This window comes from Salmo salar, chromosome 25, assembly GCF_965601325.2.
Source record: "Salmo salar chromosome 25, fSalSal1, whole genome shotgun sequence".
In the NCBI taxonomy this organism is placed as follows: domain Eukaryota; kingdom Metazoa; phylum Chordata; class Actinopteri; order Salmoniformes; family Salmonidae; genus Salmo; species Salmo salar.
The window spans coordinates 17,243,278-17,266,805 of NC_138315.1; the positions used below are offsets into that span (position 1 = coordinate 17,243,278).

Here is a 23,528-nt window from a genome sequence, read left to right on the forward strand (position 1 = left end):
ATCTTTTGCGTCAGCCACACTGCATAAAAACTGTTTTGATACAAGTGGTTGTATTAATTTAGGATCTATCGCATCCCACAACTGTCCCAGACTATGTTTGGAATATTTATTTCTTGCACAGAATAGGTTGACTTTTGTACTATGGGGATAGTAGATTGACATGGGATAGAGCTTTTGCTGTTCGTTAGGCCTACTCATCTTATTGGCTGACAAAGTAAATGTGGACAGTTCTTCCAATTTCTTCAATATTCACCTGGGAATTGGATAAGGACGTGTGCAGTTGTGTCCCCGACGTGTCGGTCTTCACTTGTAGCCTGTGAGAGAACCAATCACCTGACAGAGAGCCGTGTGAGAGAGACGCTTTGGATTGCGCAGCACACTCCAGGAGAAGGGCACAACACAGCATTCTGGGACGCAAAAGGCATGGATTTTTTTGGGGGGGATGCATTACGGTCACAAAGGGGATGCTACCATGAAATTTGAGGCATTATGGGCTTGTCAAATTGTGAATGAGACACCATTGGCGTGTGTACAGCCTGCGCAAAAAACAAAACAAAGCAGAGCTCATGACTTTCAAACTACTTTATTCAAATCATCGTTAGTCTCATCATGCAGCCTTACGATGTATTAAAAATAAACATAGAGCCAACAACAATTCAGCGTATAGGAGTACCTATTTCTTTGTTAACCGCTCGACACAGAATAGCCACATGCGCACTCGCTCAAATCATTTGGAGAAAATATTTCGATTTTATTCAGCTTTGTTCAATTGTGTTCTTCATACTATAAAATAATGCCACGGAATTAGAAGCTAATCTTGTCTGCCAAATGAACTAGCCATTTGGCATAGCCACATCAGGACCTAACATAAGGGCAACTCAGAGTATACTATTCTGTTCTTCTGAAATAGACTACTTCTGAAAAGGTTCTTCATATCATGCTTCTTTAGACCAGTCTAAAATAATGGATTTGTGAATGTAGAGGCTATATTACATGGATTTATTAGACTTTCTTAAAATGGCTTGTAGGCTATGTGTGGAAGCCAGGAGATGCTACATGCGTTTATGTTAATTACGGTCAATTACCGTGAGACCGACAGTTATTTGCTTGACGATCACGGGCTGACGAAATGTTGTGACCGCCACAGCCCCAGTGGTGGCCTGACATATTGTGAGTGTGTTGTTAAGGTGAGTCATTCTGACTCTTATGTTGAAGTAAAAGGGATGACGATCAACGTGCAGTCTGTTTGTGTCCTTCAGCCTATTTAAGTGACCCTACATGGTGCTGAACAGCATCCAGCCACACGGTCCAATCTGAAGTCTCCTTCCTCCGAGCCAAGAGATATGAGAAGCTCTCCTTTCTGTCCTTCCAGCCTCTCTGCCCATGGCTTTGGGATTAGCTATGACTGGGCCTTACAGTAAACTGTGTGTGTTTGTGTGCGTGTTTGTGTGAATGCAGCTGGAGTGTAATCTTATGTGCTCGGGGATCAGGCTGGGGAGCAAAGTTTGTAAAGGACGCATAATGAAGGGCGGCAGGAAACACCTGCAGAGCCCCGCTCCCTCCCCCTCAAGAATAATGAACACCTGAGCAGATTGGACGCAACTCAATTAACGTCATTGACTCTGGCAGTCAGGACAGAAAGGCAGGTACGGCGGTTCTGTCTCCCCTTTGTTCCCAAACAAAAGGGTCCCCAACGTGTTCAGTTTAGAGTAGGGCAGGCTTTATGCAACCCAGACCAAATAATGATTCATTGTTTAATTTAGATAAGCCTCTCTATTTGTCTATCTGATATCGCCCTCTCAAGGTGTATACATCATTATATTAATATAGAGGCCACCTAGGTAACCGATTTCATTTCCATAGAAGCAGCGACAGACTGTTGCAAAAGGAATCTAAAACATTGAGTAACGTCTTTACGTTGTGTGCAAAGTCTGCGAACAAATTAGTCAGCGGATTAGAAATATAATGTCGTTTTGTTCCTCCCAATGTACGACAAGCTGACTTAGTGGTGTGATTTCAACAGAAGTCGAAATGAGTCATGTGTTTGCCCACCTCCCTGTGAATAGAATTCCTACTCCTGTAAGTATTAGACAATGTCACATCAAGCTTTCCTAAGGTTTAACTGACAACTCAAATAATCACACCAATTTGTCTTTTTTTTATTTTTATTTTTTTTAAGCTAATGCTAATCAACATCACACAACCTAGTGAAACTAGATGCTACTACTTGGCAGAATACTCTTTGGTCCACATGTCTAATACATAACCTCTGTGCTCCATCACCTGTTGTGACCCAGGAAGAATCCTCAACAGGTTCTCTAAGGACATCGGTTACCTGGACTCTCTGCTGCCCTGGACCTTTGTGGACTTTATCCAGGTGAGTCTCACCTCACTAGGTTCCTACTGCCTGCCTCTCTACTACTGCATGGGGAGGCCATTTCATGCCTGGCTAGTCCTGCTTTGTGGTCCGGGTCCCCTAATCTGGAAACAATTACTGTAGGATTACCCGCCAGTGCGGCCCAGCGCCCGCACAGATTTAATAAAAGTGTCTGCACATAGGCAGAGGGTGTGGCCGCGGCCGCCTGGCGGTGCCACAACACAGGCCGCGTCGCCAGGGAACGTGTCAGGAGACTAGCAGAGTGATTGAGAGAAAGAAAGGTGCCACAGAGGAAATAGTGGCTACAACAGGAAGATGTGGAGGCGGTGGGAGAGTAGGAAGGAGAAGGTAGGAGGATCTCTGGAGTGACAAAGAGAGGGAGTGTGAGTAGCAGCCATGTAATATGTGGACGGGTGGACCGAGAGGTGCTGGAAGGGAACAGTGGACGAGGAATGAGACAGGTCAGTTGAAAAGGAGACTATCCTCTGCATCTTCTCCTGGCTGCTAGTCCACTGCAGGCCTGGTAGCCGCGGCCCACCCTGACGCACAGCCAGGTAAAGTTACCCAACGCCACCACACAGCAGCGCAATAATCTTCTCCCAGGAAAGAAAGGCCCGTGAAGATGAGCCAGCTCATGCACCTAGCACCACAAAAGAGGGAATGTTCGCCGCACAATCCAATGTAGAGCAGCAGGCATGGCTCCTTGGTTAGGGCCAAAGAAAGGAACAAAGCTGGGCTGAAAATGAATCCCTCCTCCACAATGCATGAGTGATGTTTGTGGCAGATACCCATCTCACAGGAGACAAAAGCCATCTTAAATGGTGAAAGCACAAAAGATCATAAGCACAAAGGCTTTTTGTCCACCATAGTTCCCCCGTTTTTAATAATAAGGTGGATAATGGGCAGGGTAAAAGAATATCAGTTAGTGCTACTGGCCTTCCGCAACGTTAAACTGTTAAAGATAGACTAGGTCATGACAGAACAGAGGCTTGTGTTTGTGTTGCACATACACACTATATCTTCATGTTTAGCCATCTCTTATTGTAGAAACACAACAGAAGTTTAACAATGCGCAAATAACATACACTATCTTTTAATTATTGTAATTTGTTCTTTGGTTTGCTGTGAGAATGTGTAGCCTAGGCAACCCATGTTAGAACTAGGCTTTTGTTGATTTGAACTAGCTGGTCAATGTAATATTGGAGCCTAGCCAGATACCTTGCTGGTACTATGCATACACTATGGGATCTTATACTGCAAGATAAATAGGGGCTCGTTGTGTGAGTGACAAAGATGGCATAATTTCCCTTGCAAAAAATTTGGCATGTGTTTTTATTTTGTATCTGTTTTACATGTGAAATAGCTGTTTTCACATGTTGACCTTATATTTCACATGAAACCATATTTTCATATGTATTAAATTTAGAGTTCAACTGTTAACACCACTTTTTTACGTGAGTTGCACATGCAAAATGAATGGTTTCGCATTTTAACGTTCAGTGAAAATCACATATGCAGCTTTACATGTGGGGGAAAAAAATTTCATATGAAAATCTAACTTTCAAATGTGGAATTGCAAGTTCACATGTGGCGGTGAAATAGTTTTCTCCTTACATGTGAAATGATGGCGTTAACGTGTTGAAGAAGCAATGTGTCCACATACAGTATGGAATTGCAAATTCTGTATAAAGTTAACTTAGCCTAATAATAAAAGTGTGTTAAAAGTATTATTTCTGATGTCTGAGCTATCAATTCAGAGTGTTACTGTTGTCTTCATACATTGGTCAGTGACCGTTGGAAGAAGCCCAGTGAAAAGAACAAACTATTGCTCCTTGTCTCCGTTTTAGAATTTAGCACTGTCAGAGTTAAAAAACAAACATCCAAAATATGTCATCTATACTGGTAAAAACAAAAATGTGATGTCAAAATAAGTTTACTTCGAGGTGTGTTTTATCAATTTACCTGATTTTGCAAACAGATACTTTGGACAAAATCTAGGCAGCAATATTCTTGCAATGCTTTTTGTATATATATAAAAACAAATCTTAAATTACAGCTCAATTTGAGCAAATTATGAATTTGCGATTTAATCACAGCAAATCCTGCAATAAACTTTATTGCATTTTTTATAAATCATTTGACAGCCCTAGTTGACATTCTGATATGAAAATGCACATGTGAAAGGGTAGTGGACATGAGTAGGTCATGGTTGCTCATGGTCACATGATGAGGTAGCCCCGCATGTGACTTCAACATTAGTGTTGGACCTCTTGGTTCAGTGGTCAAGACGTCAGCATCTCCCGTGGGAAACCCAGGTTTGAATCCCGCCAGTTACAAAATCACACATGTGAAATGTCTGCGTCATTTTTCATGAGTCAGACAGGCGGTTTTCGGACACGTGTGACGTTTCAAATGAGTTTTTCATGGTTTTCCCATGTGACATTTTTCTCATGTGAAAAATTCATGTGAAACATCTCACGTGTCCAAAAACCATGTCTGACTCATGAACATTTCAAATATAAAAATATATATATTTTTTTTTTTAACTTGTGAAATGTTTCAAGTGATTTGTTTGCACGGAATTATGTAATACATGTGTCTGAACCATGTTTTTACACGTGATTTTATTTTTTGTAATGTTGGACAAGTGCTTTTGTTAGCCAGCTCTTCCTGCTCTTGTTTGCAGGTGCCTTTTTATGGAGCACTCTTTAATGCTTTCAGGAAGGAAGATTTTATCAAAGTATTACCCGGACAGAAAAGCTGCTGATCCTGACCATTGTTGCTCATTCTCGGAGGGACATTTCCCCACAGTCATTGTTTAAATGGTTGTCAGGGGTAATAAAGGTAAACTCCATAAACAATGGCCTAAGTGGTTTATCTCCCTCTTTGGGGAGAAGCTGCCTCTGTGTGGGGATTTGCATCAGAGCTGGGCCCTTTATGGTGGAGTGAGCACTTCACAGCCATCAACACTCCCCCATACATTTCCTAACAAGGGGATTCCCTCAACTTGGGGAACCCAGTTCCATTCCAAAGCCATATTTCTTTCACGGGTCTCATTTAGCCGCAATTTAGTATATTGAAGAAAGTGTAATTTTCTCTTCCCTCTATGTTATTTGGACAAAGGCAGAAATGTCAATTAAAAGCACCTCAGGCAGTGTAGACGGCCGGCCTTTGTGTGGACTTGACCTTTAAATCCTGGGTTGCCTGTGCTTTGAGGGAGGGGGCAGGAGAGGGTAGCAGGACAATACAGGAGGCTCTGAATGGACCCTTCCCTTGTGAAGGCTCTTGCCCAAGTCACACTAACTGTGGGGTCCCTGCCTACATTCATTGGCCATCAGTTAAAATGTAGTTTGTCAGTAGAATCTGGGTACGAGACCAAGTCTGTTTGGACCTATCCCTACATTTTGCAGTGCTTTGGGGGATTTTGAGCTAAATATTCCAATTAGTTTTCTGGTGACCTTTAGTTTGAGTTGGGCTGACCCTGGTCTCACCAGTTAGTAACAAGCAGTGGCCAATGCAGCCACCAGTCATAAATTACAGCAGTAAAACATCGGTGGTCTGGAGGAGGGAGGAGAACAGTCTGGGTGTACCAGAAACACTTTGAACGCACACAGGGCAGAGGAGGATGGCCATTGTTTGAAAACACTGACGGGTGGATCAGTGATCACTGTATATTGTGGCACATTGTGTGGTGGGCCTCTTCTCTGGTTTTGTGGGATATGAGAACTGCTGACATAGCCGTGAGTGCTGTGTGGGATGGGGTTTCACTGGCTTTCTCTGGTGCCTTTACCAGCCGGGTGACAGAGGAAGTGAAGAATGCACTGGCTCCAGGCACCAGACATACCTGGTTAGTCAGAGAAACACTAGAGGTGTGTGTGTGTGTGTGTGTGTGTGTGTGTGTGTGTGTGTGTGTGTGTGTGTGTGTGTGTGTGTGTGTGTGTGTGTGTGTGTGTGTGTGGATCTTTAATAGGAATTTATGATATATATCATAAATTCCTATTATATCATAATCATAAATTCCTATTAAACATTATCTGACAGGACTATTGTCTTGCTGCATATGGTGGAAAAACATGAGTGACAAAGGTGAGAGGCTGAAAATATTCAGGAAACTAACTTGGGTTGTAAACTACACTTTAATTTAGAGCGTGTGTGTGTGTCTCTCCTCTCTCTCTCTCTCTCTCTCTCTCTCTCTCTGTGTCTGTCTTTTCTGTGCATTAGGAAGGGTAGTTGTGACTTTGACACCTAGCAGTACCACTCTTGGTCATGTGATGGCGGGTAGACACTGGCCACCTGTGAAAAGATCCCAGTCTCTGTGTGGTCTGGTCTCCCATGGCACTGTGGTCTGGCCTCTCTCCTGACTCAGCCAAGCTGGACAACCACTGCTATGAGCCTGGGAACCTGTAGCGCGCGCACACACACACCCTAGTCTACTAGGCTTTGCCCTGAGACCGCACCAACAACTCTGATCAGGAGGAGGATGATACCAAATGATGGCTTTGACGATGCGGTTGCTATTTTGTTATTGTGGAACATGCATTGCGGTTTCCTTCCTGTTTCTACGAAAATGCTCATGTATTGGTGGGTGGGTGTGTGTGTGTGTGTGTGTGTGTGTGTGTGAGAGAGAGAGAGAGAAAAATGGCTGATTTGTATATTCTGTATGTGAGGGCATGCAGAGTGCAGGGCAGCTGCTTTTCGGTGGATGCTAGTGATTTATATGAGAGAGGGAGCATTTCAAAGCTTTCTCTTATTTCCAAAATGGGTGTGGAAATCAGCAGCTTGACTGAGCTCAAATAAGTGACTTATCTTACCTTTTCACAGCACACAAAGGCCTAATCCTGGGACTACTTGAGCCGCCAATGTAGACGGCGACCGAGACCACCGCAGTATGTGTCGGGCCCTCCTCACCACACAACACATTGACTGCAGCTTTATGAAGTGAAAATGGCACAGAAAGGGAAAATGTGAAGGAGGTGTCCACAGTAATTTCTCCCAAAGAAAGGCCCAGCATCTGGGCATTTAGGGGTAAAATAAAGCTCAAAGCAGAGCAGAATGGATTGGGTCACTCCTATTGTCCCAGAGCCCAAGTGGAACGGCCTTGCTTTGTTTCAGTACCACTGACCCCTACATTTTATTGTGCCTACTCTGTCAGGGAAACCCTACTCTCAGGCAAAGTGTGTGTGTGTTGAAGAAATTCCAGCGACGGCGGAGGATTTCTTTACCCTTTTTCTCCCTCCATTTCCCGTTATGTATTTTTAAAAATATAAATTTTTTCTCCCCCCAGCAGCCGTCTCTCTCTCGCTCTCAAACACTGCACGCTGTCACTAAAGAAAGGGAGGATGAAAAAAGAGTTGTAAAGAAGCGTACCGAGTCCTCATGTCCGGAGGGATGTTTAATTGTCGGGAAGTGTTTATGCTCCGCTCTGGAACAACAGTCGCTATCAGCGCCCAGCACAAATATAGCAATTAACTTCAATTTTCTACATTTATTTGGACATCAAAGACCTGATGGTATCACCTCCCAAAATAAAGCAATTAGGGTTCAGTGGAGATGTGAATGGTCTTTGGGCCCAGCAGTGTGCCCTGTTGGCATGAATGGGCTGCATGGCATCGCATACCTACAGTAGCTTTCTTCTCTGGCTAAAGGGCAATTAGAGGTAATGCTTTATTTAAACTGTTTATATACAAAAGCTTTTATCCACATTTATGTGCAGCTGGCTATAGCTCGCCTCGGACAGGGAGTTGTCCTGTTGTTCCTGTGTGGGGGCTGGGGTCAGGGTCTATGTGATGTGGATGAGGACAGGGGGTTGGTGGGTGAGGTAGGTCAGTGCTTATCGGGGCTCATCTGTGTGTAGTGTGGGTGGGGGTTGTGGTTTTCTCCGATGCTGACATGATAAGCGGCAGACCAGGCAAATGCCTGAGATGAAACGGCTAAGGCCTTGGCGACAGTGTTGCCCAGGGGAGCAGGAGAGGCTGCGGCAGGACTCCTCTCTCTAATGGATCCTCCTGCTTCCTAGACTCCTTCCTTCCTCTCAGATGACCCTCTCAGACGCTCACAGTAGACTGTACTGCTGTTGGGCCCAGCAGCTGTACACCAGAATTAGATTGGCCTGGTGGTGGTGTAGTGTAAAGCCTGTTTGGGCCCATCTCAGGGATGTTTTACGTACTGCACATCATGACACATCACTGTAGCAAAGCTCCAAAATATCTTTGTTGTTGTAAAATATAGTGTCATTTCAACTATTGACAGAAAATAAAATAGACCAACACATTTTGCTGAAACGTGTAAATAGTTGTGCCAGTCACTCAGTGTGAGCTTGGATAACATGCAGTAATAGTGTGCGTCGCTCCCATCTCACTTTGCAGTCCGGTAGCCTTCCATCATAGCCCAGATTGAAACTTATGTACTGTGAAATTCTCGGGATCAGTTGTGCTCACTAGTTTCCACTCGCTGCTTGATTGTGTGTGCTGCAGCGCGGCAGTGGTGGGGCTGGTAATACCCTCTTATCTGCACTGTAAACGGAATTGAGTGGCTTTTCATCATAAAACGACATTGAAAGTGATCATGCTTAAACGTGCTCTTAAGCGCCCGATAACATCCATAATTAAGGTGCTAAATTAAATGTTCATCTCGGAGGGCTAGTCTGAGACCATTGAAGGTAACATACTGATCCTAATCTGTTCCTCTTAGAAGTCTTCTGAGTTTGTTTCTAATTTCAGGGTGTGAGGTTTCAATTTTTATCAGCTATCTAGTGAATATCAAATATGCCGCGGAAGTATATCTTTAAGGTAGAAGCTGTATTGAAGGACTCGGTCTCATCCCGGTTGATCATAATGCAATCTACCAAGTTAAACTGTTTTTAGTTAAATAAAACTAGTTTTCAGGTTTTAGGAGTATTGTTTGTACTAAAAGAATACTACATACAAAGATCATATTTGTGAAAAGAGAGTCTCTTCACTATCTACTCTTTCCACCGAGTTAAACTAATGAGAGTTGTCTGATATACAACAGTGCATGAAATAATGCACTGCAAGGTCCTCAATCTGTCGTCGGGCAGGAAACGGGTGTCTGCAACCACCAGGGTTTCCGGTGCTGCTGTGTCACTTGCCTGCAGCCCCTCCCGTTCAGGCATCAGATTGCATGTGGCTAGTGGTCTACCTGTGTCAGGTCAGGTGGCCATTAACAAGAGTGATGAGTCATTGTGTTATTGAGGCCTATGGGAGGGCTATGCATTCTGTGTGTACTGTAGTATCAGACACCCACAGTGTGGTTCCCACAACTCTCAGCCAGTCACAGTGACTATACAATGCCTACTGGCTGGGGCCACAGCGACTTGGCGAGGGAGGTTTAAACCTCAGGTGTTGAAGGCAAAGCCCATGGGGGTTAGGGTTAGGGAGGCGAGCCACAGAGGAAGAAAGGCAAATTGTCACCTGCCACTAAGTGCCATCGTCCTCTCACCACTGTGACACACACACACACACACACCCACACACACTCTTCCCAAATATGCTGCTGCTACTCTGTTTGTCTATCCTGATTGCCTAGTGACTTTTACCCCTACCTACATGTACATATTACCTCAACTACCTCGTACCCCTGCACATTGCCTCTGTGCCGGTAGTCCCTGTACATAGCCTCGTTATTATTCTTTTTTGTGTTATTATTTATTTTTTATGCACATTTTTCTTACTTTTTAACTCTGCCTTGTTGGGAAAGGGCTCGTAAGTAAGCATTTCATGGTAAAGTCTACAACTGTTGTATTTGGCGCATGTGACACATACAATTTGGATTTGACACACACACTCTCCTAATGTTGCTGTCACCTTCTGCCTTTGGCGCTGTGACAGAAAACAAGTGTGTTTCTTACATCATCCCTAGTGTAACGACAGGCCTCAAACTTCAGCGGTAGCCCGCAAGTCAGCAGGAGTCCATTTACTGAGCTGATGTTGCTCTCACCACATCGCTCTGTTCTCTCCCTCCGTGTTCTCTCTCCCAGGTGTTCCTGCAGATCCTGGGGGTGATCATCGTGGCGGCCGCCGTCATCCCCTGGATCCTCATCCCCGTCGTCCCTCTACTCGTCGTCTTCCTGTTCCTGCGACGCTACTTCCTGCAGACCTCCAGGGACATCAAGCGCCTGGAGTCCACTAGTAGGCTTCACTGTCTTTAGGGACCCGTCTGTTTAATGGTGGGAGACAAAGGGAGCGCTTGCACGGGAATGCTAATAGACCATTGAATAGCATTTGAAGAAGGCCTTGGGCATTAGCATAAAAGGATAAAGGTGGCTGTGGCCCATGGGTTGCCCACACACAGTTTCCTTAAGCGCTGGGAGTTCATGGCATCAGATACAATGGAGGAAATGCCAAGTGGGCCCGTGGCAGGCACTAGTTCATCGTCTGTATTCATCCTCTGTATTCTGGGCTGATAGCCCAAAGGCACACAGAAGGACAGGTCTGCTGATCTTAAGGAACAAAAGTGACTGTTAAGAAGTTCCAATGGAACATTCAGGCTTTGTCTGTTTTTAATGAAGCCTAACGTTAATATATCTGGACAACAGGAATGCTAATATTAGTAATTTTCCCTTTTTTAAACCATTTATTTCAGCAGCACTGCTTTTGGTAGCAAGGTGTACATGAAAATGTATGGGAGACGTGCATGAGGGGTTATCACGTTAACTGTCACGTCAGCTGAGCTTTATAGCAAAACAGACAATTGAATGTTTTCATTCATCTGTATTGAAGCCGGATGTAACCAACTTTGTACAGTCTAGAAAAATGGTGTGTTCTTTTGAAAGGAATGAATAAACACTGTGTATACTAGTGGTGTTTTTAAATATTCACGTCTTCATTCAGTATTTGTTTGTTATCCTCTACAGCCCGGAGCCCAGTTTTCTCCCACCTGTCCTCATCCCTCCAAGGTCTGTGGACCATCCGTGCCTTTAAAGCCCAGCAGAGGTTCCAGCAGGCATTTGACGCACATCAAGACCTCCACTCCGGTCAGAACCAGAACTGACATCTAACCATGCATGTTATAATTTGGTGTAATAACTATAGTATACAACCTGTAACCATGCTGTTCCTTTGCAGAGGCCTGGTTCCTATTCCTGACCACATCCCGATGGTTCGCTCTGCGTCTGGATGGCATCTGCTCCATATTTGTCACCATCACTACCTTTGGCTGCCTGTTCCTCAGGGATGGTACCGTATGGGTCCTATATCAACCATAATGTTGATTACCCGGGCCATACATATAACCATACAAACAGTACCAGTCAAAAGTTTTGACACCTACTCATTCCAGGGTTTTTCTTTGTTTACTATTTTCTACATTGTAGAATAATAGTGAAGACATCAAAACTATAGTATGAAATAACACTTATGGAATCATGTAGTAACCAAAAACAAAATATATTTGAGATTGTTCAAAGTAGCCACCCTTTGCCTTGATGACAGCTTTGCACACTATTGGCATTCTCTCAACCAGCTTCATGAGTTAGTCACCTGGATTGCATTTCAATTAACTGGTGTGCCTTGTTAATTTGTGGAATTCCTTTCCTTAATGCGTTTGAGCCAATCAGTTGTGTTGTGACAAGGTAGGGGTGGTATTTGGTAAAATACTAAGTCCATATTATGGCAAGAACAGCTCAAATAAGCAAAGAGAAACGAGAGTCCATTATTACTTTAAGACAAGGTCAGTCAATCCGGAAAATTTCAAGAACTTTTTAAGTTTCTTCGAGTGCATTCGAAGAAACCATCAAACACGATGATGAAACTGGCTCTCATGAGGACCGCCACAGGAAAGGAAGACCCAGAGTTACATCTGCTGCAGAGGATAAGTTAATTAGTGTTAACTGCACCTCAGATTGCAGCCCAAATAAATGCTTCACAGAGTTCAAGTAACAGACACATCTCAACATCAACTGGTCAGAGGAGACTGCGTGAATCAGGCCTTCATGGTCGAATTGCTGCAAAGAAACCACTGCTAAAGGACACCAATAAGAAGAAGAGACTTGCTTGGGCCAAGAAACACGATCAATGGACATAGGGAAATCTTTCCTTTGGTCTGATGAGTCCATATTTGTGATCATTTTTTTTTGGGTTCCCGCCTCCATGTCTTTGTGAGACCCAGAGTAGGTGAACGGATGATCTCCGCATGTGTGGTTCCCACCGTGAAGCATGGAGGAGGATGGTGTGGGGGTGCATTGCTGGTGACACTGTCTGTGATTTATTTAGAATTCAAGGCACACTTAACCAGCATCGATACCGCAGTATTCTGCTGCGATACGCCATCCCATCTGGTTTGCGCTTAGTGGGACTATCATCCAGATTGTGTAAGGGCTATTTGACCAAGAAGGAGAGTGAAGGAGTGCTGCATCAGATGACCTGGACTCCACAATCACCCGACCTCAACCCAATTGAGATGGTTTGGGATGAGTGGGACCGCAGAGTGAAGGAAAAGCAGCCAACAAGTGCTCTGTATATGTGGGAACTCCTTCAAGACTGTTGGAAAACCATTCCTCATGAAGCTGGTTGAGAGAATGCCAAGAGTGTGCAAAGCTGTCATCAAGGCAGCGTTGCCTTGATTTTTTTTAACACTCTTTGGTTACTACATGATTCCATATGTGTTTTCATAATTTTGATGTCTTCACTATTATTCTACAATGTAGAAAATAATAAACATAAAGAAAAACCCATGACTGAGTAGGTGTGACCAAACTTTTGACTGGTACTGTATAATCAACAATATACACCACAGGCTCTGCAGTACTTAGGTGAACATGGAGTACAGTGAGTTGGTTTCTCTCTTTCCTGGTGTGACAGACTTGAAGGCAGGTGCTGTGGGCTTGGCTCTGTCCTATGCAGTAACCCTCATCGGCATGTTTCAGTGGGGAGTCAGACAGAGTGCAGAGGTGGAGAACATGGTAAAAACCTTTTTTTATTGATTTAGACCAAAACTCAGCAAAAAAAGAAACGTCCTCTCACGGTCAACTGCATTTATTTTCAGCAAACTTAACGTGTAAATATTTGTATGAACATAAGATTCAACAACTGAGACATAAACTGAACAAGTTCCACAGACATGTGACTAACAGAAATGGAATAATGTGTCCCTGAACAAAGCGTATGTCAAAAGTAACAGGTAGTATCTGGTGTGGCCACCAGCTGCATTAACTACTGCAGTGCATCTCCTCCTCATGGACTGTACCAGATTTTCCAGTTCTTGCTGTGAGATGTTACCCCACTCTTCCACCAAGGCACCTGCAAGTTCCCTGACATTTTTGGGGGGAATGGCCCTAGCCCTCACCCTCCGATCCAACAGGTCCCAGACATGTTCAATGGGATTGAGATCCGGGCTCTTCGCTGGCCATGGCAGAACACTGACATTCCTGTCTTGCAGGAAATCACGCACAGAACGAGCAGTATGGCTGGTGGCATTGTCATGCTGGAGGGTCGTGTCAGGATGAACCTACAGTAAGGGTACCACGTGAGGCAGGATTGTCTTCCATGTAACGCACAGTGTTGAGATTGTGTGCAATGACGACAAGCTCAGTCCGATGATGCTGTGACACACCGCCCCAGACCATGACAGACCCTCCACCTCCAAATTGATCCCGCTCCAGAGTACAGGCCTCGGTGTAACACTCACACCTGGTGAGACAAAACCGTGACTCCTCAGTGAAGAGCACTTTTTGCCAGTCCTGTCTGGTCCAGCGACGGTGGGTTTGTGCCCATAGGTGACGTTGTTGCCGGTGATGTCTGGTGAGGACCTTCCTTACAACAGGCCTACAAGCCCCCAGTCCAGCCTCTCAGCCTATTGTGGACAGTCTGAGGGAGGGATTGTGCGTTCCTGGTGTAACTCGGGCAGTTGTTGTTGCCATCCTATACCTGTCCCGCAGGTGTGATGTTCGGATGTACCGATCCTGTGTAGGTGTTACATGTGGTCTGTCACTGTGAGGACGATCAGCTGTCCGTCCTGTCTCCCTGTAGCGCTGTCTTAGGCGTCTCACAGTACAGACATTGCAATTTATTGCACTGATGGTAGACCTCCACAAGTCTGGTTCATCCTTAGGAGCAATTTAAACACCATGGGATCACGCAGCCGTCATACCATTCTGGAAGGGGACGCGTTCTGTCTCCTAGAGATGAATGTACTTTGGTGCGAAAAGTGCAAATCAATCCCAGAACAACAGCAAAGGACCTTGTGAAGATGCTGGAGGAAACGGGTACAAAAGTATCTATATCCACAGTAAAACGAGTCCTATATCGACATAACCTGAAAGGCCATTCAGCAAGGAAGAAGACACTGCTCCAAAACCGCCGTAAAAAAGCCAGACTACGGTTTGCAACTGCACGTGGGGACAAAGATCATACTTTTTGGAGAAATGTCCTCTGGTCTGATGAAACAAAAATAGAACTGTTTAGCCATAATGACCATCGTTATGTTTGGAGGAAAAAGGGGGATGCTAGCAAGCCGAAGAACACCATCCCAACCGTGAAGCACGGCGTTGGCAGCATCATGTTGTGGGCGTGCTTTGCTGTAGGAGGGACTGGTGCACTTCACAAAATAGATGGCATCATGTGGAAGGAACATTATGTGGTTATATTGAAGCAACATCTCAAGACATCAGTCTTGCTAAGTTAAAGCTTGGTTGCAAATGGGTCTTCCAAATGGACAATGACCCCAAGCATACTTCCAAAGTTGTGGCAAAATAGCTTAAGGACAACAAAGTCAAGGTATTGGAGTGGCCATCACAAATCCCTGCCTTCAATCCTATAGAGAATTTGTGGGCATAACTGAAAAGTGTGTGTGAGCAAGGAGGCCTACAAACCTGACTCAGTTACACCAGCTCTGTCAGTAGGAATGGGCCAAAATTCACCCAGCTTATTGTGGGACGCTTGTGGAAGGCTACCCAAAACGTTTGAACCAAGTTAAACAATTGAAGGGCAATGCTACCAAATACTAATTGAGTGTATGTAAACTTCTGACCCACTGGGAATGTGATGAAAGAAATAAAAGCTGAAATAAATCGTTCTCTCTGCTATTATTTGGACATTTTACATTCTTAAAATAAAGTGGTGATCCTAACTGACCTAAGACAGGGAATTTTTACTAGTATTAAATGTCAGGAATTGCGAAACGGAGTTTAAATGTATTTGGCTAAGGTGTATGTAAACTGGATTTCTTCACATTTTATTGTTATAAAGTGGGATTAAAATGGACTTGTCTGTTTTTTTTGTCAACAAACTACTCTTATTTCAAAATGGAAGAAAATTCCATGTTTCTTTTAATGAAAATAAAAACCAAATATTCAGTATATTGATTAGATCATCATCTACTTCCCTGACTCAATGCATGTTAGAAACACCTTTTGGCAGCAATTACCGCTGTGAGTCTTGTTAGGCAAGTCTCTTAAGAGCTTTGCACATTTGTATTATTTTCTGAATTCTTTAAGCTCTGTCAAGTTGGTTGTTGATCATTGTTTGGCAGCCATTTTTAAGTCTTGCCATAGTTTTTACTTAAATCTGCCTGAAAAACCTAACTAGGCCTCAGGAACACTCTGTCTTCTTGGTAAGCAACATAAATGTACATTTGGCCTTGTTTTAGGTTGTCTTGCCGAAAGGTACATTCATCTCCCAGTGTCTGGTGGAAAGCAGACTAAACAAGGTTTTCTGTTTTTTATCCTGAAAACCTCCCCAGTCCTTGCCAATGACAAGCATACCCATAACATGATGCAGCCACCACCATGCTTGAAAATATGGAGCGTGGTACTCGATGATGGATTTGTTCCAAAGATACCTCTTTGTATTCAGCACAACAAGGAAAATACTTTAGTGTCTTTGCAAACAGGATGCATTTTATTGAATATTTTCTTATTTTTATTTTGTAAAGGATTTTTTCTTTTCACTCTTTTATATTAGTATTGTGGAGTAACTACAATGTTGTTGATCCATCCTAAGTTTTCTCCTTTCACAGCCATTAACCTATGTAACTGTTTTAAAATTAGCATTGGCCTCATGGTGAAATCATCTTTACCATCTTCCAATCGATGCTCTTCTTTGCGATGCATTGGGAAAAGCACAATGGCCTTTGTGCTTGAATCTGTGCTTGAAATTCACTACTCGACTGAGGGACCTTACATATAATTGTGTGTGGGATACAGAGATGGGGTAGTCATTATAAAATAATGTTAACCACCATTATTGCACACAGTGAGTCCATGTAACTTTTTATGTGATTTGTTAAGCACATTTTAACTACTGAACCTATTTAGGCTTGCCATAACAAAGTGACAGAAAAGCACAATTTAAATCCATTTCAATTCCACTTTGTAACCCAACAAAATGTGAAAATATACAATGGCTGTGAGTGATATGATGATCGGCACTGTGGGTGATTCTGTTCCACAGAATGAAATGGAACAGAATATTCCCTCATAGTTAATATGATCTTGACGTTAATGACCATAGAATAACAACGATTTTGTAATGATGTTCTGACACTCCCAGATGACTTCTGTGGAAAGAGTGGTGGAGTACACCGAACTGGAGAGCGAAGCACCTTGGGAGACAGACATACGGCCTCCGCCTGATTGGCCCAGGCATGGTTTCATCACCTTCGACCAGGTCAACTTCTCCTACTATGCGGACAGTCCTCTGGTCCTAAAGAACATTACTGCAGTCTTCAGATCCAGAGAAAAGGTGCCCACTACATATTCTTCTGATATGTGTCCATGTTTATGACAATGCACAACACACCCCAACACAATTCAGTTGATATGCAGCCAGTGTAATAAGTGCGGTGCTGTTCTTCTCTGTCATTATTTTTCAAATCAATTATTTAGGGGACACCTTATTGTGCCGCTGATTCCCAAGGAATATACCATTTGTGATTCATGGAATACATATCATGCAATTAAGACTAGTCAAGTGGATCCATTTGTTCCCATTTGCATTCTAGGAGACCTGACGGTGACAACTGTTTATTCACTATATGAGAGAGAGGAGAGAAGATGAGGGAGAGAGAGAGAGGTAGAGATGGTTGAGGGTGATTGAAACCCAGCGTTTTTAATGCAGGGGGTGTATTTTGCATGGCCACGGTTCGCCAGGGCGGCTGATTTCACAATGGATGGGTTGATAAGTGAAGAGGCCTGGGCTCTGACAGCCCATGGGAGGGATCTTCACCCGATGCCGTGGGCCTGAACAGGCTTTGTGTGCATCCTGACAGTCCCCCTGAGACGACGCTTTCACAGGGGAACGAGCACCTATCTAGCACTCTGAACACTCCTCTCTCTCTCTCTCACACACACACACACACACGTGATTTGGTACATTTACTGTTAACTGTTAACTATGAATTTTCTTACATGTCTTACTATACATTTCCATACTTCCAGTGTAGTGATTCCACAAGGTGATTTATACATTTACTTTAGATAGCCGTTGCATTCTTTGTTTGAATCCAAGCGGCATTGTAATATTGGTGATTTTAGTGAGAAGCGCATCTTTGGGAATCGGAATCCGAGCTTATAGTCTACAGTAGGAAGGGATATGTGATTGATCCATGCGGAACATGGCTGATAGCACCTACAGAAAAGACACTGAAATAAATGCGTTATGATAGCATCTTATACTATCATATCAACTTCAGCGGTATTCTGCTGTTTTAATGTCACACGGCTTGTGGGGCTGTCACCTTAACAACTGATGTGCTGATATCAAACAGGAAGGAACATCTCAACAAAAAGAATCTCTCATTCTGTTGGAGAACTGGCCATGAAAGGTAAAGGTTCCATCATAAAGGACATAGATGATTCAGTTTACAATGGCGCAATGGGAAGGGAAGTAGACCTTGAATTTAGCACTTGGAAGTCAACTTTATACAAGGAAGTCTTGACATCAGATTTTATAGTAGAGAAAATGTGTTCAGAGAAAAACGAACTAAAACACTTTCTCCGTATATTGAACTCTAGGTTGGCATTGTGGGGCGGACTGGCGCTGGTAAAAGCTCCCTGATCTCTGCTCTGTTCCGCCTGGCTGAACCTGATGGCAGGATTTCCATCGACGGCGTTCTCACCGCCGAGATCGGCCTGCATACCCTGCGCCAGAGAATCTCCATCATCCCCCAGGTATGTACGTTCTCTGCCCACCCACTGCCTGTTGTGGTCTATTGGCTAGGCTGCATTGTATAGCACATCTCTGGTTTCTTCAGCATAATCCTGGAAGTCCTTCGATAGGACATTTTTATAGTACACATGACATGACTATGGAAGCTTTAGAATGGCCAAAGAACATTACCTCAGTCATTTGTAGAGCGTTGAGTAAAAACGTTAAAGCCTGAATTTGGGAGTTTCAGGGTTCTCTGACATGATCTATTATATATCTTTAGCATTCCCCAGACATGATGCACATTCAGTGGGCTAGGTGAACTTCCATTGGTAACCCAAACTCTCCCCCCTTTGAGGTCTGGCCTGCTTTTTACGTCCCTGTTGGTTTCAAATCAACAACAGGCTGAGGAGCATTACAGTCGTCATTTTGGAAAGTGACACAAACGGATGCCTTGAGACAGTTTAACTTTTATTTCCGCTTGTTGAAAATGATACGGCATTAGGAAAATGCCACCCCCTGGGTGAGTCAGCGCTCTGCGGCGGTGAAGACTCCCACAGCCCAGCTCTGAGAGGAGAGCAGAGCAGAGTAGCTCTCTACCCGTCAGTGACAGGAGATTAGCCCTCTACCCCCGAAACATCAGCAAAGCTGCTTAGGAGACTTCTCTACCCGTCCCCATCCTCACAGTCTCACATAGGCCTACCAACATCATTTAGCCCAAGTGTTGAACATTTCACACACTGCAGCCAAGGTTTTCCCAAAACAAGTTCATTTAAAGGTTTTTGGTGTGGCTTTGATGGGTTTCTATGATCAATAGTTTACCAGATTAACTTTCACTTCTGTATTGCAGCTGGTTATGTTTTCCCACTACCTGAGTTATGTCAAGGGGATGTTTTCCTATTGGACGCTGCTCGTTCTGACAGAGGGACAGAATGTTGCATCATGGGGTAAAGCAGCAAACGGGGTGGGGAAAGAGGGGGCATATTTACATGACTTTTTGTTCTGAACTCATAACTGAAACGTTGGCTTATCTAAGAGGAACAGCACTGTATCTGTACACAAACCGAATAGAGATGATCTATCAGGTTTGATTATTGTCCTATTTTTCCGCTGTAATAAATTCAAGCATGAAAGACGCCGAGTATGATTTGCTATTACTAATATTACAAGGATTGGATTTCTTCTGCTTATATTCCCATTTTTCAAAACTTCCCTTAGAAACGGAAAAGGTCATTTGAGCACCCCCCCCCCCCCCCCCCCCGTGTAAGTGATATTCACTCAGCCTTTTAAATGGAAAATGACTTGATATAAGATGCTTGTTGCCCTACCTTGTGATTTGGAATTCTCCGATTCTGATATGTATTCTATACATTGCCGGTGTGAACTTTTATTCTACAGCTTCCCCCAGATTTGATTATGATAAACTTTTATTAGTATATGGCATTAAAAAAGAATCCATTTCAGGTTCTATTGAAATCTCAGGAATGACTTCACAGTAAAAAATGAATTCGGCGGCAAACAGAGGGCTTAGAATTGTTGGAGCACATAATCGGTCTTTGGAAAGCTGTGCTTGAAAGCAGTTTTTCCAACTTAACATTGAATCCTCAATTAAAGTGAGTCACAAAACTAGTTTGAATTGGGACTTGAGCTGGCTTAATGACAAGGCAGTCTGCTGGTGGCAGGGGTAAAGCTCATTGGGAGTAGAGAGGTGGAACAGTTTTTAGGCTGTAGAGAGAAAGGGATGAACTCCTGAATGCTTAAAATTCACAGCTATGTTTTCAAGGAATCTGCTCAAAGTTAAACACTTGCCATGGGTTTGGAGACTGACACACAAGTCTGTGTGTGCGTTGTCTTCTCAACCTCATGTTAGTGGTGCTGTCACAGTGTTGGCTCAGAGCCTATGACCTGCATCAAAGCAGCCAACGGGGCATGGGTGAAATGAGTCACTCTCACACAACAGTATTCTTCTAACCACGAGGCATGATTATGAGGATAACAACAGCAGTAAACACCTAGTGAGTCTTTCCAGTCACTGTGTGCTTTACTCCTGTGCCTGGCTGCGTCTTGCAGTTGCCAGGTGAACGTTTTTCTCTTGATAGGTCAGATTAGCGTCTTGAGTTAACTTGATTTATTATCGTCTTCCCTCCACTGCATTGTGGATTGACCGTTTCTCCATATCCTCCTTTATCTCTATTGCTACTACACAGGCCTATGCAGACTCGTTAATGTTTTTTTAAATGGTCATTATGTCATTTTAAAGCCTCATAAACTCTGTGGTGTGTCGCAGAAGAAAAGCCCTCAACTATTTACTTAGTGATAAAACAATGAGGAAATGATCCTGTGGAAATGTAATCTAGCTTTATATTGTTCTGTGAATGCTGTGACGTTTTGTTTATCGCTCGAAAGGAGAGTCCCCTTTTAATTTTTTAATTTTTTTAATCGCTTTTACATTGGTCTAGGATTTCTGAATAAATATCTTCTAAAGAGACTTGGCATGAGGACGTGTAGCTGTGCTCCTGTTTGCCAGGTTTACAGCAAACACAAGGGCATGCTGGAACAGTGCCTTTGGAGTGGAGAGCTATTTTGACTGCACTATAATAAAGAGCTGTATTTGCTCTCTTAAGGGTGGTTGTATGCCTGAACCTTGATACAGGTGTGTAGCTCACTGTAAATACACAGAGCTCCCACAGAACTGCTCCAAGCTGTTAAAAAAAAATAAAACAAATAATAGCATGGAGAAAAGTCAGCCAGCTGAAGGATAACTCCTTTTTACTCATGCACACATTTGTCAACTAAAAACTAGGGATGTTGATATAAACTTTTTCAACTGTAATTTAGAGAGGGCACATCTAACTTCATGAATTTGAATGAACATTGTGAATTTTCTTTATATTTCTTTATATATATATATATATATATATAATTGTATTTTTTATAACAGCTTTTTGAGAGATTTTAAACATGACTATAGTTGACCTTTTAGGTCATTTGAGAAATGTTTTCTGATTTACATGCACCTTTTCTATGTCCAGACAACCTCTATACAGTTCCTCTGCTCTCAAACAAGACCACAGCACAAGCTACGGTTTCCAAAGTAAAAAGATCAACTTAGCGTTGGCTAGTGGGCCGGAGCCGAGTATTGAATCGGGCTCCTGAGTGTGGCATTGCAGGCCCCATTGTGAACACCTCTCCCTCACACGTAGCGCCGCTCTATACAGCCTGTCTTAACCCTCTTCAAACGTCTCCCCCTCGTCATTATCCTAACTGGCCATGGCCTTCTCTTTCTATATCCATCCATCCCCATGCAGGACCCGGTCCTCTTCACGGGCACCATGAGGAAGAATCTGGACCCTTTCAGCCAGCACACAGACGAGGACCTGTGGAATGCACTGGGAGAGGTACTCCAGCGTGGGCTCTGAATGCTTCCCCCTCAGAGGCCCATGGGGGGATCCCTCTGTCCCCCTCCACAATGCTGCCATTCAGCCTCCCTGCTCGCCACAAGTCATGGGGGGGGAAATCCCATTAGGGCCGTGGGGCCCAGCTCAATGTGCGGCTTGTAACTGGGAGCCATTCAAAGTGCTGGGGAGATGTGTTGTGCTGCGTTTGCCAGTTAGGCACTAGAGGATGAAGGCAGGGTTCCCCCACAGTGAAGGGCTCCGGCTCCTGGTCCCCAGTCTCCCCGCTCCTCAATGGGTTTACTGGCCTGGATTAAAGCAAGAGGCTGGTCACAAGGGAGTGGTGGCCAAGGTCATCAGTGGACCTGGCCCTGCATTGTGCCAGCCAGTTAATGGGTGTGTGTTGGATGTTTTTTTAAAGATACCCCCCCCGGGAGGCCTTTTTACAGGGGTAATGGAGGGTCCCTGCTTCCTCTCCTCTCCCTGCAGGTGCAGCTGAGGACCGTGGTGGAGGAGCTGCCTGGGAGGCTGGAGACCGTGCTGGCTGAGTCGGGCTCCAACTTCAGCGTGGGTCAGAGGCAGCTAGTCTGTCTGGCCAGGGCCATCCTCAGACGGAACAAAATCCTCATCATCGACGAGGCCACCGCTAACGTGGACCCCAGGTGAGAACACTTTGACCCACATATTTGTGCTCGTTGTCATTGTAGTGTTGTAACTCGTACATCAGTATATTCCATTTTAGGACAAACACATAATATAGAGGTAAAAATATCAAGGTTTAACACCTTGATGAATAAAGGTATGGCCCCTGGTTCTCTGACACTGTAACTCTATCCCATTTTCCTTTAGTACAGCTGCACATACCTGGCTAAGGATTAGCCATTGTTTTGATGTGTAAAGTAAAATCCCTGCCCAGGGGTATGTAGGAAGAACATATTGTTTCTGCATGGATGCCGAGGTATTCTCTTCCCCTGCTCCTTTAGAACCGACGGCCTTATCCAGCAGACCATCCGGGAGAAGTTCAGGGAGTGTACTGTGCTCACCATCGCCCACCGACTCAACACTATCATCGACTGTGACCGGATCCTGGTGAGGCCTCCCTCCAGTGTTAAGTAACTATATGGCTAGCACTGTGTGTGTACATTTTCTTCACTGAGCCATTCACAGTACACTCAATATGAAAAAGCTTGCGCATATTTCTGCTTTCTACTATACAGTAGAGGTCTTCACGGATCCACCTGTACCCGAGACCCGATCCGGGAACCGAGTAGGTCCGGATCCAGAATTCTAAATCATTTCACTGTTCTGGGTCAGATCTGATATGATTGTTATGGGTCTTGGGTATGTGTAATTTTAACTGACATGTCCGGAGAGACCCATGCAGATCCGACCGCGATGGAGGGGGAGAGACTCTTTTTACATGTAACTTGTTGTTGGCCAATCATAAGTCATCAAAGCGACAATTATCTACAGTCATAGAACCTCCGTGTGGGGAAAAAGGTTTGAGATATTTAATCAATGGATTATAATCAATAGAGATATATATATAATCAATGGAAGATGGATTTAAAGTGATGGAATTAAAAGTTGAAGGGTAGGCTACAACGACCTAGAGCCAAAAAGTAGGCTGCTACTTTATATTCTGAATGGAGTTGT

At 44.0% G+C, this 23,528-nt stretch overlaps 1 protein-coding gene across 1 annotated transcript in view; it reads left to right on the forward strand.

Moving 5' to 3' along the window:
* Positions 1-23,528, forward strand: part of LOC106586269 (ATP-binding cassette sub-family C member 4) — a 48,545-nt gene that overhangs the window by 19,604 nt on the left and 5,413 nt on the right. Inside the window, exons 20-29 of the mRNA XM_014173388.3 lie at positions 2,298-2,377; positions 10,374-10,524; positions 11,250-11,369; positions 11,461-11,571; positions 13,195-13,295; positions 16,882-17,073; positions 18,345-18,500; positions 21,786-21,875; positions 22,362-22,534; positions 22,856-22,961. Coding sequence (XP_014028863.1) covers positions 2,298-2,377; positions 10,374-10,524; positions 11,250-11,369; positions 11,461-11,571; positions 13,195-13,295; positions 16,882-17,073; positions 18,345-18,500; positions 21,786-21,875; positions 22,362-22,534; positions 22,856-22,961 — 1,280 coding nt within the window. The remainder of the gene's footprint in view (positions 1-2,297; positions 2,378-10,373; positions 10,525-11,249; positions 11,370-11,460; positions 11,572-13,194; positions 13,296-16,881; positions 17,074-18,344; positions 18,501-21,785; positions 21,876-22,361; positions 22,535-22,855; positions 22,962-23,528) is intronic.